The sequence below is a fragment of the Nansenia antarctica genome (assembly GCF_963989245.1).
Source record: "Nansenia antarctica genome assembly, chromosome: 4".
Taxonomy (NCBI): domain Eukaryota; kingdom Metazoa; phylum Chordata; class Actinopteri; order Argentiniformes; family Microstomatidae; genus Nansenia; species Nansenia antarctica.
Window position 1 is genome coordinate 26,646,902 of NC_137689.1, and position 16,413 is coordinate 26,663,314.

The window sequence follows — 16,413 nt, forward strand, 5'->3', positions numbered from 1 at the left end:
TATAATCAAGAACTAAAGCATCTAAGAACAATGCAACTTCAAACATAAATCATTCTATTTGTTCCTGGTTTTGATTAAATTGACACAGGAGAAGCAATTGCTTGTCTTTACCAACCTTTTGAATAAGATCAGAACATATTTACCCTCCCCTGCCAACAGCTTTAGAATAGGTATTCATTTATTATTCTAAGATGACAGGGGGGAGGGGGGAGAGAGAGAGAGAGAGAGAGAGAGAGAGAGAGAGAGAGAGAGAGAGAGAGAGAGAGAGAGAGAGAGAGAGAGAGAGAGGGGAAGAGAAATAGATTGCACAAATCATAACGTTTCCATGGCAACTTGTTTATGCCCGTCTGGTGCGTCGTGTAAATCGGATTGGAAAGAGAAGGAAGCCTTATTGTCTCCTCCACAGCTTGAATGGAGATACCCAGGCTGTAAGTGTGTAGGAGGCCCAAATCAGTGAAGAACAAAAGAGGGCAGTCTTTCAGAGTTTGATAATGAGCACCCCCCAGACAATGGAGATGAGTTTGCCCCCTTCAAGTTTACCCATATTGCTTAAGTTTGTCTCTTTGCCTGCACCTGGTATATTTTTTACCCAATTCGATTACCGTAAGTTGTTTTCCTAGGATTGGGAAAGACTGCTGTTTGCATTTGATTTGAACCCTACGTGGTTTGTTCAAGCAAAGTCTTGCTGCTTCAGTGATTGGTTGACAGAAGTTGACATCTTCATTGACAGGGCTGAAAGGAATGTCTGCCATTCAGTGTTTGCCGTTGTCAGTTTCCTGGCATAAAGCAGGCGATTGTCAGCCTGGGGGTTGTAACCTTTTGAAGTTTTTTTTATTTTTTAAAAGCAAATATGTTGACTGCTGAAAATGCCGTTTAAGATTCAAATAGAATATTGACTTTTATTATTTTTGAAACATTGATTTTTCTTGGAGAGCAGCAGATATATTGTGTTAATGTGGTTTGTCACTATTACCCAATATCTTTCGAACGGTGAAGCATTAAGATAACAGTGTTGTGAAACGATAACGGAAGCTGGGTTAATCGTGTGCCCCTTATCTACTAGTAATCATTCTCTCATGTCTTAAACTGCTGTTTTTCTAATGTTAACTAGATTATTGACTTTGGGGGTCTGTGTCTTGAGATTGTGAGCAGCCGTCACCAGATGTCTTTGGGACTGCACCACTGCTGGACCCCAGCGACTTTTATTTTTCATGTGTGCTGAAGATAAGACGTTGGTCTAGTACCTAATTATGTTAAATACAATCCCAGGGGCACAGACAATCAGGCTCAGGGAACGAGCGGCGGGAGAGGAGAGGCAGCCTGGTTGTGGAGGATTAGCTCAATATTGAAATCAAATCCAATCTTACTTTTGATCTGATTGACCAATACATTCACGTGACGTTAGAATCATAAGGTTCTATCTCCATTTTTGGTCAAAATTGAGTATTTTACATAATCTGACCCATTAGGTGTTTAATAATGCCTGTGTGGTGTTATTTTTAAAATGTTGACATTTTTTTGTTAGTAATTAATAAAATACAACGGTTCCATCTCACAAAACATAATGGAATGTAAAAACTTTGACGCTCAATATCTCTGAATTACCCTAAACGGAGATATAACCTTATAATTCTAAGCTCACGTATTGCTAACCCGAACTCTTTCTTTTGTCTGGATCACGACCCTGAAATTAAAAAGTCAGTAGTTGCAGACATTAGTGACACGGTCTGGCCAATTGGGCCGCAAGTCGGCAGCCGATTTCATGTTCAGACTTTTCTTTAGAAAAATGTCAATACATTTCAGTGTTGTTGAAAATCAATGACACACTCGCTAGTCAACTAACACAGTTTGTTTTGTGAGCCTGCTAACAATGTAAAGTAGTGTCCTAGTTAACTAGGTAGCAGTGGGGATTACTCACCGAATCCATTGCATTGCAATATTTTGGCTTGACTAGCGAGTTTGTGTTATGATTTTCATCAACTCTACTACTCAAAAATCTTTATGTTGTAACACAATGAGTCTCGGTGATGAAGACATGCTTATACTTGCTTATGCTTGTACACATACACTAATACATTTGATTTCCAGATCACTATGGATCCTTAGCTGAATGTTTATGTTTCACAAAAAACATCTCAGTGTGCTAGCTGCATGTGCAAATAACACCCCTTTAAAACCCCACTAACCATGAAGAAAGCTGTAATAATACCATTCTTCCTCGGATGAAAAATGACCATTGAAAAGACATGAAAGGATTTGTAAGATGGCAAAGTGAATGAAATGGCAATCATGGAGCACCCCCGATGAATATGCTAATCAATCTCATTCATATTCATTACGCTTTAAAACACACATAATACCCCACTGTGTCTGCTGATTTCTGTCCCGCAAAATAATAGTGATAAGGACGAAGAAGAAAACCTGCCTGCCATGTCAAATTGTCACTCTTTAAACCGCATTTCCTACGGAAAGTGTTAGGATCATATATAGTATTTAAAAGCTCAAAGCTCTAATCGTGAAGACGACCTGTCATTTCTCCTGTTCAGTCTGGAATCTGAACCCTTTCTCCAACTGTCTTTTCTTGTAGCTCTTCTTCGCAATAGCCCTGTTTGATTAGCACAAAGGGAATGGAGAATCTGTTTGGACAACGCTTGAGAAATCGCTCAAGGGGGTAACAATAGGTACAGTGTAAGATTCACAAAATCTGAGATGTTCTAATCAGCTCACAGCAGCAGACAGAAATGTGAGTGATTTTTTTTAAAGGTACAGACCCTGAATTTTGACTCATTGCCAAAATTGCAAAGTAGGCTCAATATCGTTGCGCTTTCAGCTGAAGGGTGCAGTATATAACATTTGCACGTTATACATTTTTCCTAATGGACTTATGTTTAATCGATAGTGATTAGGGAATCAATTCCATACTGACTATGTCTGGGTTTTTATGTGTCATTGTGTTGACTCTTGCAAGTTGGCCGAACTTCAACTAAAGTTGGAAGAAATACATATTGTGGCTGTATTCTACGCTTGCGGCCTATTTTGATGGGTGTTTTCGTGAAACCGTAACCATGAACTGAAGAGGGCGCTACTGAGAGACGACGGTACGATCCAGTGCCCTGAACCATACGTTGTTGGTCTATAAACAGCATTTTTTTAAATTTAATTTAGTAAAGTGGTTTGAAGTAATTTTTTTCGATATGCCGCCAGTCGGCAACCTCAAATACAGAGACCCTATGTGAGCCGTATGACCCGGCGCTGGCCTCAAGTCACTCGCCGTCTCCTCCCCGGGTCCCATGACTGTAAACACAGAGGATTAGAACAGAGAGTGCATTGCCCGCTTTTGTGGAGGCTTGAGTGTTAGTTTAAGAAAGTTTGCTAACAGAGCAGCATTATGTACACACTTGAAGAATCCATTTCCATTGGCTCAGAAACACTTGGGAGACAATAAGGAAACTAAACCCCAGACACCTGATCGCGTCCTTATAAGGCCAAAGGGATAAGGGCAAATCAAACAGGTTTGGGGAGCCCAAACAGAGCACCCAGTGTCTGTGAAACAAAAACATAACGAACCTAGCCTCACCGCAGGCGCGCCAGGCTCCAGGCGGTGCTCTCGGTTGTGACTGTATGCACAGTATGCCATAGTACCTTTCTACTGTATATACTGTATACTGCATCATGTGTCCCATGTGAAATGTTGTTCAGTCACACACATCAAATCATGAGTCTTAATATGCATAGAAAAAGAAGAGCACGTATCCCACATTAGAACAATAAAGGGGGTTAGCGGGGGCATTCTAATTATGTAATATAACTGCGGTAGGGGAACAGGGTCAGTGCAGGTTGGAAACTAAATGAACCGTGCTGGACTGACATACTGTAGTAGTGGAACCAGCACATTTCCCCACATAGACATTGCATGCCGTTGATTTACTTTAGTCGCAAGATGAATTCATCAGACCCCATCTATCTGCAAGAGCCTCGAATGAGTCATGTGTGCTTTTATTGTCAATTAAACCATGCTGGAAATGTGTGTACGTATGCAAATAAAAATGTAAATAAGGATCAGATTGTCCCACTCCACCCCTACTAGGACCAAAACACACATCAACACTCAGAGCATTACCTCTCTGGTAACTAGGACAAGGTTGTTTATACATTAAGCCGCACCCAAAAAAAAAAAAAAAAAAAACACTAACCAGATTTGTTTGACTTCTACCCGATCAAAACTACCTACATCAGCCGTTCTTCTCCTATTGGATCGAGCGTTGGATTAAGCATGTCGGCAGACCTAAGGGTCTATCAAAAATAGAAGGAAAAAAAGAAACCACTCAAGAAGTATGTGACGCACCAAAGGCAATCAGCGAAGCTAAACCCTTAAATAGAATTCATCAGAGAACTGTTGCTTTGAATTAGAGAGGAATCCGTAGACGATAAGGCGTGGGGCATCTAGATAAGGCATGCATGCCATCTGCCCATCAGTGCTATGTGTTTATCTGTACTCTCCCTTCAGAAAAAAGTGCAGATTAAGCTCAATCAGGGCCCGGGCAACGGCGGTGTCATACTGACTTCCCTTTGACATCTGCCCTGGGTATTGTGCTGTGATGTTTGCTATGGTAAAGATAGGGATAGAAAGGGATGTCTTGTTTTGTTGAAACGAAAACCATTCATGGAAATAAACTGACATTTTTACCATGTAAACATGGACTCTCTGTCATCTGTATATTTCTATCATGGTGTGTAAACGTGTGTGTCGCATAACCGTCCACCAGAACGGCCATGTAATTGTTTCCATTTCCATTCCAGTTTTTACGAGTGAATTCACACATGATACCAACCAGACACAGGGGACAGTTATACGACTTTGGTAGCATAGAGATGACGAGGCACCGTTATAAGAAGGATACCAAACGGTTTCGGCATTGGCTGAAGTGTGCTAATGGTCCTTTTGTCATGTCTTATCTGTTGCAGATTTCAGGCTGGGAAGGGCTTGGTGATGTACCCAGAGATCGGAGACAAGCTGGACATTATCTGCCCCAAGGGAGACATGGGGCGGCCGTATGAGTTCTACAAACTGTACCTGGTCAAGAAAGACCAGGCGGAAACGTGCAGCACCGTCATGGACCCCAATATATTGGTCAACTGTAACAAGCCTGAGAAGGACATCAAATTTACCATCAAGTTCCAGGAGTTCAGTCCAAACTACATGGGCCTGGAGTTCAAGAAGAACGTCAACTACTACATCACTTGTGAGTACCTGGCGTTTCATAACAGAGTGTCATCGTGTGTATAATTTGACACAATTTGAAATGGATGATTGTTAAAAGCTAATTAGATGATGTTAGATAGATGTTGATAGGGAGCAGACATTCACATGGTCCTGAGATACAGTGACAGGCTTTAGAATGGGTATTGCAGTGCTGTCTGAAATCAGCTGAAGTAATTAATTCTTCTTCTACTAAGATGGAAATCATCAGTACCATTAACCTCTTTCACTACCCCCATAAAACATTTTCTTAAAGTAATTTGACTGTTTAGTAGCTAAAACCTAGTGTAAACAGGTTGTCCTTGGTCACACAGACAGGAGCGGCCATATTTGTTGACCCGTCGTGTTTAAGTGCAGCTACCGCTAGGCTCTCAATACTCTTTGTGACGCTAAAAAAACACAGAAGCGCCTCTTGAATTTTCCGAGGCAAAATCGTTTCTGTCAGATCCGGTCAGTTGCAATAACACTAAAACTCAGTGGCAGAGAGGTCAGGTCCAGTCAAGCAGGGCTGATTTGTTCTGTTCCACATCGCTGAGCCGAGCCCATTGGCTCTGACACCCTAACACCAGCACATAATCGACTCCGCAGGACCCACAGGCCCAGGGCTGCATTTCCATAACCCTCTAATCCAGACTCTATGTCTTTAGATCATCACTGCCGTGTAAAGGCCTTTTGTCCTACGCAGTCACAGAACCTGGCACCACGACGTCAATGTCAACGAGATGTCTAATCTTCCTGGTAGCTGTTCTATAACTGTTTACATGAACGGCCCTCTTTAACGCTCTGAATGAGCGGAAATAAAAATAAAACATCTTTCGTGTTTCTGCTTCTCTGGGAAAGCAAGCAGATATGGAATGAACCGATAGTGTTTTTAATTATCCGTGGCCAAAATCAGTACATGTTTTTCATGTTCTTTTAATCCTCCTACACAAGTGCAATTTATAATGTGGTTCCTTTAGAAGAAAACATGTTGGTCTGTCCTTTCGACCTCTTTTTGATAAACAGTGTTATGTTTTGTTTTTTCGGGAAACACTCATGATCAACTGCAAATGAGCTCGAGGGCTTGGTTCACTTGTGAAGTGGTGAACATCAGAGACAGAGAGGCGCTGCTGATTCACGTCTTACTGCTGAATCAACGTCATATTTTCCAGAATACAGGATCTCCCTTGCCGAGTGTCTCTGAGGTCTTACTTACGTTGATGTCCTAATCAATAGTGTACTGCCGAGCGTGTAGATGCCAAACACATTGTTGGAGGGGTACATCTTCCTCACGTTACTGTGTGGAATGCAAGAGAAAGACTTGTTCTTAACCACTGAAAAAAGATCCCCTGCTCTAGATCCATATTTGAGCAGAGTTAGTACTTGTTAGTGTGTATTGATATTTACTTATTTATTTCACAAATTGTAGATAGATCATTGGAGAAACATTCAGGCTGTACCGAGGTCAGTTAAGGCTGCTTTATGAGTCCAAGTAGTTTTTTATGACGTTGGGGGAAAATAAAGAGCCTTCAAGAGTTTCTCTATTGAGGTCAGATCTTTGTTTCCATTGATTCGAAACAGCTGACCATGAAAAACCCTCAGACAGCCCAGATTCATCATTCAACAGCATTTATTCATTTGTTTTGCCAGACTGTCTCAAGCCAGCTCTAGGCTTAAGACGTATCTATTAGGTATCACTCTGCTGATAAGATTCACTTCTCCGGCATTATATATAGGCTAAACGTGTAGAGGCAATTGGACCCGGCTGCTCCAGCTCGGAGCACTCGAGGTGCCCTGTCAGAGTAATGTGTTGCTCTACGACACACATATTTTACTGGTCTGTGGGCAGAGTACCCATAATTCTTTATCACAGAGTTTTATACTGCTCTGTAAACATTGTCAGGACCAGAGATAATACCTCTAATTAGGCCTCCAGTGATGGAGGGGAGAGACTTCCACATGCAGAGGTTTAGCATTAGCCTTTATCTCCTGCTCCTCAGGATAAAAGATATGCTCTTTGGCATGCTTCCCTCACATTGTGTACACGGACATGGAGAGGATTATCCTTGTTGACTGTACACACACTGGTGGTGTGCTCTCCTGCTGTGTGTTTGGAGCCGTTCTCGTGTTAAACCGCATACTCCACAGTCTCCACAGTAAACAGCGCGACCAATATGGGACTGTGGTCATCTGTCCCCTCTAACCCCCCCCCCTTAAGGGCCCTGTTCCCATGTGTCCTGTGCAGAGGGGTCAGCGAGTCTCAGCAGGAGGGGGTGTCAGCGATATCCCGCTGATGTCAACCTCTAGACTCACCACCATTTGGCAGGGCCAGACCACAGGGCTGGGGGGGAGGAGGAGGAGGAGGAAGAAGAACACATATTGGAGTGATTACTCACACAGAAACGAATCTCCAGAAACCAAAATCCCATCTACGGGTTTCTTCTAAAGCTAATGACATGGTCGTCTTTACAGTAAAAGAAGACAACACCCCCCTGGACTCACGTGATTCATCTGGGGGACCTTGTTCTTCTTAATCTAGACAGCCTATGCTAGACCCGTCTGGCTGTTTTTTCAGCTGCATACGGATTCCCTGTGGTTACGCTATGGCTGATGGGGAACCCATTGTGACAGCTGCCCCCTCCAGTTTGGGCGGGGGTCCCGGGGGGGCCGTGAGTGTGTTTGAGGTGGGGTGGGATGGGATGGGGTGGTAGTCCAGGGTGTGTTTGTGTATGTGTGCAACAATTGGTTGGCTGCATAATGCATCTACATGCATGCATGTGTGGGTTGTTGGCAGGAAATAGCCATTCCTCCACTGAATTTTCTCTGTGTAAACTGGTCTGGATTGGCAACACGTCTTAATATTTTTCAAACAAGATTCACGGCACCTCAATGAGAAGTGTCGGGGATGAGACGCTCAAGCGTATCAGATAATCATATTGTTGCCCAAACAATGAGTAGGCTACATTTCAGACAAACAACACATACAGTACAGTCATTCTTTTTCAATTTTTCACATGTGAATAGTTACCCCTTCATTGTCTATCAAGTCATTCATTATGGTCCATGCTGTTACAGCAAAACACAACAAAGCCTTCCCAGCATCGTTCAGGAGCGGTTTCTTGCTACGGCTCTCCCACACCATGTGTAGTACATTTGCCTCTCCCTTAATCTCTCTGCTCCATTCATCTCAAAACGCTGTGTCTGCAGAATCCTGTGTAACTTTTGAACATGTCCAAAACAATTAAAACTCTTTCATCATTCTCTGAAAATGTTACCTCGGTGATAGGACTCTTTAACGTGTTGAATGTATCCAACCCAAAAAAATTGTCTAGGAATGATACAGAACAAAAAAAACAAAACATTATTCAACCTGGTCAGTTGTTTGCAGTTTACTGGTTCAACAGGCTTACTGGCCTCTTGTCCATTGGGCTTGGTGACTCCCTCAACGATCTGGTTTCTATCACCACCAGGCTGTGACCGGTTCATCCAGTTAGCTGGCCTCTGTTACTGGTCCAGCTCGCTAACTGGGCTTGACCCACAAGCCTTCCTCCGCTAATTGAAACGGATGTCAAACACAAACAGAGCCAAACAGCTGTCCCGGCATTAACCGAATTTTCATGACAGGCTGCACCAACATTGTATTCCCCCTTATAACTGCTCCCATCCATTCTCCTGATTCCCACTCTGTTCATTCCTCTTCCCCCTGACCTGCCCAGTGTTAACCCCCTCTGGAGGTCTCCTTCATATCAGGTTCATCAGGAAGCAGACCTGAGAGAGCTGCAGGAGCCCTGTCACAGTGGAGGAGGCAATCCAGCTCTGTAATTGGGCCAGATATAGCACCGCAGCCTGAGAGAGCACAGGGAGTGTGGAGGGGGAGGCAAGGGGGAGATTTGTCATGGAGAGGACTCCTCAGACAGCTGACTCGAACCATAAGCACAGCCCCCAGGAATGATGTCATCTGCCGCTCTCCATCTTCCCTCTGACACCCCATGACATCTACGAGTCGGTGTAGGACCTTCCAATTACTGCCTCTCATGGCACACAGGCCCAGATCCAGTGAGACAATCAAGTGGGCCATGCCCCTCCGATGAATACTGGCGGCTGCATACTGGCTGTAGGCCATGGAGGAATCAAAATGTCTTTCTGTAAAAACTTTGGAGGCATTTGGGATTGTGTGTCATGTCTGTACGTAAACTGTACGATGATTTGGCTCCTAATGAATTTGTTTTCTCAAATTAAATTGAACTCGAACGCAAAAAAGTACGCGTGTGGAAAAAGGAATGGATGAGCATGACGTTGACAACTACTAAAAAAAAAAAAGGGTCTGGTATTGTTTAAAAGAGAAGTTAATGTAAAAAGCATGATCCTGGAAACATCAATGTCATGCTCTCTGGAGAAGTATTAAAACACTGGAAAAGCTGAAAAATAAAGAGCAGGAAATTTACAGTTGAAATGCTGCTTTTTTATCGCAAGTTCAACTGGTCCCAGGATACGCCTAATGGTTTGTTTAATCAGGAAGCATTCCAAATCTTTATTCAGAAGTCATCATTACCAACTTGTCCAGAGTTGTTATCTAAAATAGGTCTCGACCGGGTTTTGTATAGATGGTTTGAAAGCTATTTAACAGAGAGAATGGATTGTTTATCTTCTGATGGTGTTCAATCGGGTTTTCGGGATATAACAAAAGGTTTTCCACAAGGCTCGATTTGTGATCCGGTATATTGGGTCAATATATTATACAATATATTAAACAATATTGGGTCCTCCTCTGTACAAAACTGTAACCTCCATTTCTATGCCGGTGATACTGTCGTATATTCTGTCGTTGCCTCTACAGTTGAAGAGGTTTTTCAGTTATGTTTTGCGTGGTATTGATCTAATTCAAAGATTACAGATAGATCAACAAATGGAGGTCTCCAGACATTCCATGGGTAATTTGGTTAGTTCGGAGGGCCTGGGGGCTTTGTGTGTGAATTATCTAGGGGTATGTTTTATTCTCCAAGAGCAGATTATTATTTATGGATAGTCTCTGCTGGTTTAGACGGCACCTTGAGGGTGAGAACAGACCCTCTTCCGGAGGCGACTGGATGCATATGGAAGTTGAATAGACGGTCACTTTTGGAAAAGAACACATGATTCTGATTTTGAGGACATAACCCCTGGCTTTGAAGTACTGATGTGCAGCCACAGTTTCTGGAGCTGGCCCTAGCCAAAATTGTTCCTATGCCACAGATGAAGAATGAGAATTACCGGTTTGAAAAAAAGAAAGAAAGAAAGAAAAGAAATCACAGCGACTGCCGTTTCATAGGTCAGATTTCTCTGAGGTGGGGACCACGGGGATTTCCACAGTGATCGCTATTGTATTGTGAACATCGGCATTCAGGGATAACTGTGAGAATTGAATTATGTTATTCAAATGATGTGAGCAGCACTGAGCTTCAACTCTTTAGTGTCAGATAATATAATCTCACATAACACTGAGACCAGTAGTTTAAATGCTGGCGTTGGATCAGACAAGACACATTTCCAACGTTGATGAAGGTTGAATAAGCTTGATTTATTTATTTATTTTCGTTGAACAACACAAGAGAAATAGTCCTTGAGAATGTGAAACACCTTTATGTGAAGTAAGTCAATTGGCTCATAATGGATAATGCAATCTTGAAAGTTCTATAAGTAGCAATTTATCACTCTGACTCCACTTCCCTCTTGTGTAGACATGTTTACTCCCCTTGATGTCCATGTCCTGGGCGTTTTGGTTACAAGGAGCATATTTATTGTTCAGTCTCCAGACAACACATTGAATCGCAGGCTTTGGTGTTCCCGACAGAGTAGTTGCTACATATGTTTTTGATTCTGTATCTAATTGCAAACATAGGTGCCTTCCAGTGTGTAGGCCCAGCTTGTTTTTTTCCAGAAGCCTCAGCTTTCATGGTATACTGTACATCCACTCTTGGATCAGTTTATTATTTCATCTTTTATGAACTGACCTCATTTAAAGCTTGAATTTCTTCCGAAAAATAAATATTTTCAACGTCACTAATCTGTAGAGCGGGTTCTCATGGGATTAATTATTGTTTTAAGGAAATACTTTTACCCCTTTCTAAATTGTTCCTGTAGGGGTGATTTGGTTGAGACTAGATTTGTTTAGGTTTTCATGGGATTCCTGTGTGGAACTAGGGGATGATAGAAGTTCACCTCATTGGTCAGTACAAGCTGGTGCTCCCCATGTACACCTGTAGCAATAGTTATATCCCAAAGGTAATCACCCTACCCTTCAGGGCCAAAGTGTGAAGCATGAGGATGGTATTCTTTATTGAGGGTAATGAACATGCCTCTGCTCCCTTTGCGTGAAGTTGAAACTAAGACTGATTTAACACCAGTTAACTACCTTTGTCAGGGTTGCTCTCATACCCATGAGTGTTGCCTGTAAAGGAGATACTCTTTCGGCAAGCTTGCAGTATCCAACAAACAACCAGACTTTTATCTAATTGCTTGGACAAGCCTTAGAATACGTTCAACCATTATGAATGGTACACTGCTATATTTTGGAACATTGTCGTTTTGAATAATAGCAGATTGTGATCTGAAATTTGAAAATGACTCCTCGAGTTGTGTTCACTTATATATCATTAAGATAAACGAGAGCAATCATCATCAGTTCAGGCGAAAGTGTGTGGCCGTTAATGGATTTTCTTACTGGATGTGAAATTCCTCTTTGTAAACCATCCATCTCAGTCTTAGCAAAAATAGGATTGTTGTTGTGAAATGTATTTCATGTGGTTGGGGTTTCATAAGTCACTGTTGACTTTAAACCATGCCTCGATCGATAGAATCAGAAGGGCACGATGAAAAGGTCAGTACAAGTGCTGTCAGATCCATCACAGAGAGGTAGCACAGTGAAGAAAAACAGGGGCACACCCCAATCTTGTCTCATTTGTCTTTGGTGGTGAGAGACATCAAAGAGGCACAGCTTGGAGGGTATTTTTCCCCCCCAAACACAAAGTTCTCTATTGTTGCTCAAAATAAACTACTGTACCATAGATAAAGTGGATATTGAGTCTCAATTTAAAAAAAAAAATGTCTAAGGTCTCTCCACAGACCCGTAGAAATATATTCTGCTGACTTCCTCCTCTAATTACTTCCGAGGTTAGCGGTAAACAAACTCCTGGGGGACACTCGGCCTTTCATCCTATCAAATGATCTCGCTGATCTGTTGAAAATGACATGAAGAGCCAATGCGAATACGTGTTACGGTGGGAGTATCCGTTGATCTGATGTCGACGGACAGACTTCCGTCTTGGTATGATAGCTCAGAGTGCTGATGTCGTCCTGGAGAGTAGATGATTGCGAGTACTTTGGAGAATATGTCTGCTCAGATCTCTCAGTCACCGAGACAAGAATAACTCTGAGATAATTGTCTGAAGTATGCTTCATCATGCGTTTCCGGCTGTTTTTTCGTGTGTTGGAAAATATGCCATGTCAAGGTTTCTACTGAGGCTGTGCAGCGGGGACAGGCTTGTCTACCACCTACCACGGTTGGACAATCAGTACAAAGTCCTCAGAGGACCTACGGAGATTGCTGTGGGATGACGCTTTGAACAGCTTTTATGGTTCCGTTTATGTGGGGGCTTCTATTTGTCTTTTGAGCAGATACTGCTCATGGTTTGCTTTTTTCGTTCAAAAAAGGGGTTAGGGTTATATGAAAAAGAAATGGAGGGAAAGAAAAACATCAAGCATCAAATCCACCTCCACACACAAGTACACTGTGTTTCTTTACACCAGTATTCCCTTTCCACCGGTTTGGGAGCAAGCTCCATTTTTTCCCAAAGTATCCAAAAGGACCTGATAAGGTTTGCAATCTCAGCCTCCGTGTCCCACTGTTATCTCATCGCACCATTTGCTCCGATCCATAAATTCTCCTGGCATCTATTGGATTTTTAGGGAGCTGTTTAGTCCCAGCGCTGTCAATCCTGTCGAAAATGAATGGTGAGACTTCACAGGGTGCAAGTTAAGATGCCGTTTTTCTCATTTAAACATCCATCACTTGAACATAAATAAAAGATAAGCGTATATTCAGGACCAGTGCTGGGAGGCTGTGATTTGTCTATGGAAATTAGTGGAGTCTATTGGTTCAATGAACCTCCTGCCGGGTGGGGGGACCACATGACACTTTTATGTGTTTCCCATCCGAGACAATTTGCTCAAGTTCAAATATCAAATTACAAAACACTCAGCACAGTAGCCGGAGAGCACGGGCAGACCTGAATGTTGGAGGAAGCTGTGTATTGGTGGATTAAGTGTATTATTAGTGTCTGTGTGTGTGTATGTGTGTGCCCTCTAATTTATATAAAAGACTGTTTTGTCGCCTTGCCTTCCCCTCCAAATCGATCTAACATTGAGAAGCATTATTGTGAACAACGTTTTTTTGTTGCATCGCCTCTTACCAAAGACTACCCGACAATACAGTCACATGACTTTATGTGGTGAGGCATGGCGCTACCATCAGGCCGCATAGGCTGGAGGATTTAAGATTTCAGTTGTCCCCATGGAAAAAGAGAGAATATAAAATCCAGCTGGCAGTATACTAGATATCACATCTGCCTATGGGAGGGGGACGGAACGGACACTAACGCACTTCAGTCCCAGGGCTGGAATGCTGGCAGCTTCTCACCACTGGAAGAAAAGGGATACAGTATGTGAGGCTAAACCATTCTCGTAACATGCAATTTCCATCCCCTACAATTGTGTCAAGATTTATGCAGGAAAAGTCCAAGAAGTAAAGAAAAAAGATATAACGTATGCCATGGGGAACACTACGTAATTCAAAGGTTTTTTTTGGTGGATACCTCAATTCCGCACACATAAATAACAGTTACCAAATGTCAGTTTTAATTGTAAAGGATGAAGTATCGTGAAACGCTATGCATAATAGAAATAAAATGTGTTTCTGACATTTGTGTCCAACTGAAAAGGTCAAATAAATATGTCACATTATTTTCTTCTCACGTTTAGCTATTTATTTGAAGATTTTTTACTAAAGCTCTTTGGATCCTATTCTGCATGCATCAGAGAAAGAACACATCCCCCTTAACCATGATATTCTCCATTAATCCTTCTTTTAGTATGACCTTGAGAATTAAAGAGTCTTTGAAGAGTTTTTACTGTTCAGCAGTATCAAATGTGAGTTGAGGTCAGTAATTTTCCATTGAAACCTTTCTGGTGTCTCTTGAAGGCTTGTATATTATCTCTGGAGTTTCCTTCGGGTGAAAAGAAATACTCCCAGCATGCAGCAAAGATCTTTAGAGGCGACGTCTCTTCTGTCATTCTGCAGCACCAGAGTTTGGGTTTCAGTCCTCAGCGCTGGAGAATGACCCACAACAGGTCTAGAGGGGTCTCTCCTGCTCACTATTCCTGTCAGAAATTCTGCCTCCCCAAAGGCAAACAATTACCATGTCTACGCATCATCTTTAAGCATGGGTTACAGCTTTTGATCTGAGCTCTCTATGATCTCTATGTAATTACATGTATATATGCCCATTTAGCGAGGGATTTTGGGGCAAAAGTTATTCAAACGAAATTGTTATTCACCGGCCCCTGTCAAGCACAGACAACAAACCCAATGAATGAAATGAAATTATACAAATGTTGACTTTTCAATGGTCAAAAGGTAAAAACCACAGGTCTGAGGACCTTCCATTATCGCTGCCAGGCTAGAGTGTTTATTTTCATCGAAGAAAAACTGTTGTGGAAATATTGAACACATGCCAAATTTAATTGTCTTGTTCACCACAGGTGACCTCCGGCCCGCCCTAGACCCGGGCACCCTCATGGAGCCTGGTGACAGGTTCAGTGGGAGAAATATATAAAAAAAAGTCTCCTTTCATTTCCGTCAAAGCCCCCCCCGTCTTTAGGTTGTGATGTTGAGTCGTGAGTCTGTGTCTCATTCTGATGTGAGCTGGAGAGGCGGCTCCCCTCCCCTCTCTCTCCCTCCCCTCCCTCCCTCCCGGTCCAGCTCCCATGGTGCAGCTGGCCCCCGGGATTTAAAGGTCGTCCTTAATATCATTGCCGGAGCTGAGTGTGCTGTAATCTCGCAGCAATGCTGAAATCCTCGCTCCGGCCCCGCGGCTTAATTTGGCAGCAGGCTGGTCAACTGTGCTTGATCTGATGGGGCAGCCTTTGGGCCACAGCCACCCTCCCTCCCTCCCTCCCTCCCTCCCTCCCTCCCTCCCTCCCCTCCCCATCTCTAAAACAACCATGTCTTTCTCACCAAAACCGTTGCATCCTTACCAGCTTACCCACTGAACAAATAAAATGGGTATCTCCCCACTGGTAAAGTAAGACTGAGCTGTTAAAATTACTGCTTGGAATTTTCTCAGCCATGGATATTAGTTGTACAGTTAACTATACCAATATCTTATCTATAACTCGATATAACACATTCTAAATTCTCCAGAGATTCATATTTTGTATGTTTGAGTTGCCAAAGTCCCCACTAGTGTCCCCTGTGTCTCAGTGCGTATGTGATGTGGGCCGGTCAGGAGCCGTTGTCCTTGTCTCAGAAAGCTGAAGACCACTCCAGTTTCTGTTAGGGGGGTGGGGGGGGGGCTGCTCCAGGAACACAGTTGTCAGTGCTCATCTGGGAGTTTAGTTGACAATGACCTGTTCTATCCCCTAAGCCTGTCAGTCGTCGAAGCCTTTTAAAGGTGCTTTGCCCGTGTTTGCTCAGCTCTGTGTCCTTTGTGTCGTCCCTTACCGTCTGTCCGTCTGTCCCGAGCATTTAAAGCGGCGCGTCGGTGAAGGTCCTGTCACCACGGAAACCGATTACCTGGGTTTCTGTCTGACGGGGTGAAGCTCAGACGCATCACCTTGTATTTGGGGCAAGGATGCCACTAGTATTTACATGAAGTCACAGAGGAGAAGACGGTAGCTTGGTGCTAAAACATGATAGCTTCTGTATACTGGAGAGTTCTGTGTCTGCTGCTGCAGTACAGCAATATGGAAGAGGAACATTGAGTAATGAAGACATGGGTTTTGCAGCACAGATTTCAGTGTTAACAAAATCAGTTTTGTAGCACAGTTTCGTGATGTTAGAATTATAAGGTTCTATCTCAATTTTTGGTCAAAATTTAGTTTTTTACATAATCTGATTCATTAGGTGTTTATTAATGCCT

The 16,413-nt window shown here is 42.8% G+C and overlaps 1 protein-coding gene across 1 annotated transcript in view; it reads left to right on the top strand.

Moving 5' to 3' along the window:
• efnb1 (ephrin-B1) overlaps positions 1 to 16,413 on the top strand; it is a gene marked incomplete at both ends in the record, with an annotated part of 47,385 nt that overhangs the window by 18,408 nt on the left and 12,564 nt on the right. Inside the window, one exon of the mRNA XM_080527977.1 lies at positions 4,966 to 5,243. Within this exon, the coding sequence (XP_080384103.1) occupies positions 4,966 to 5,243 (278 nt within the window). The remainder of the gene's footprint in view (positions 1 to 4,965; positions 5,244 to 16,413) is intronic.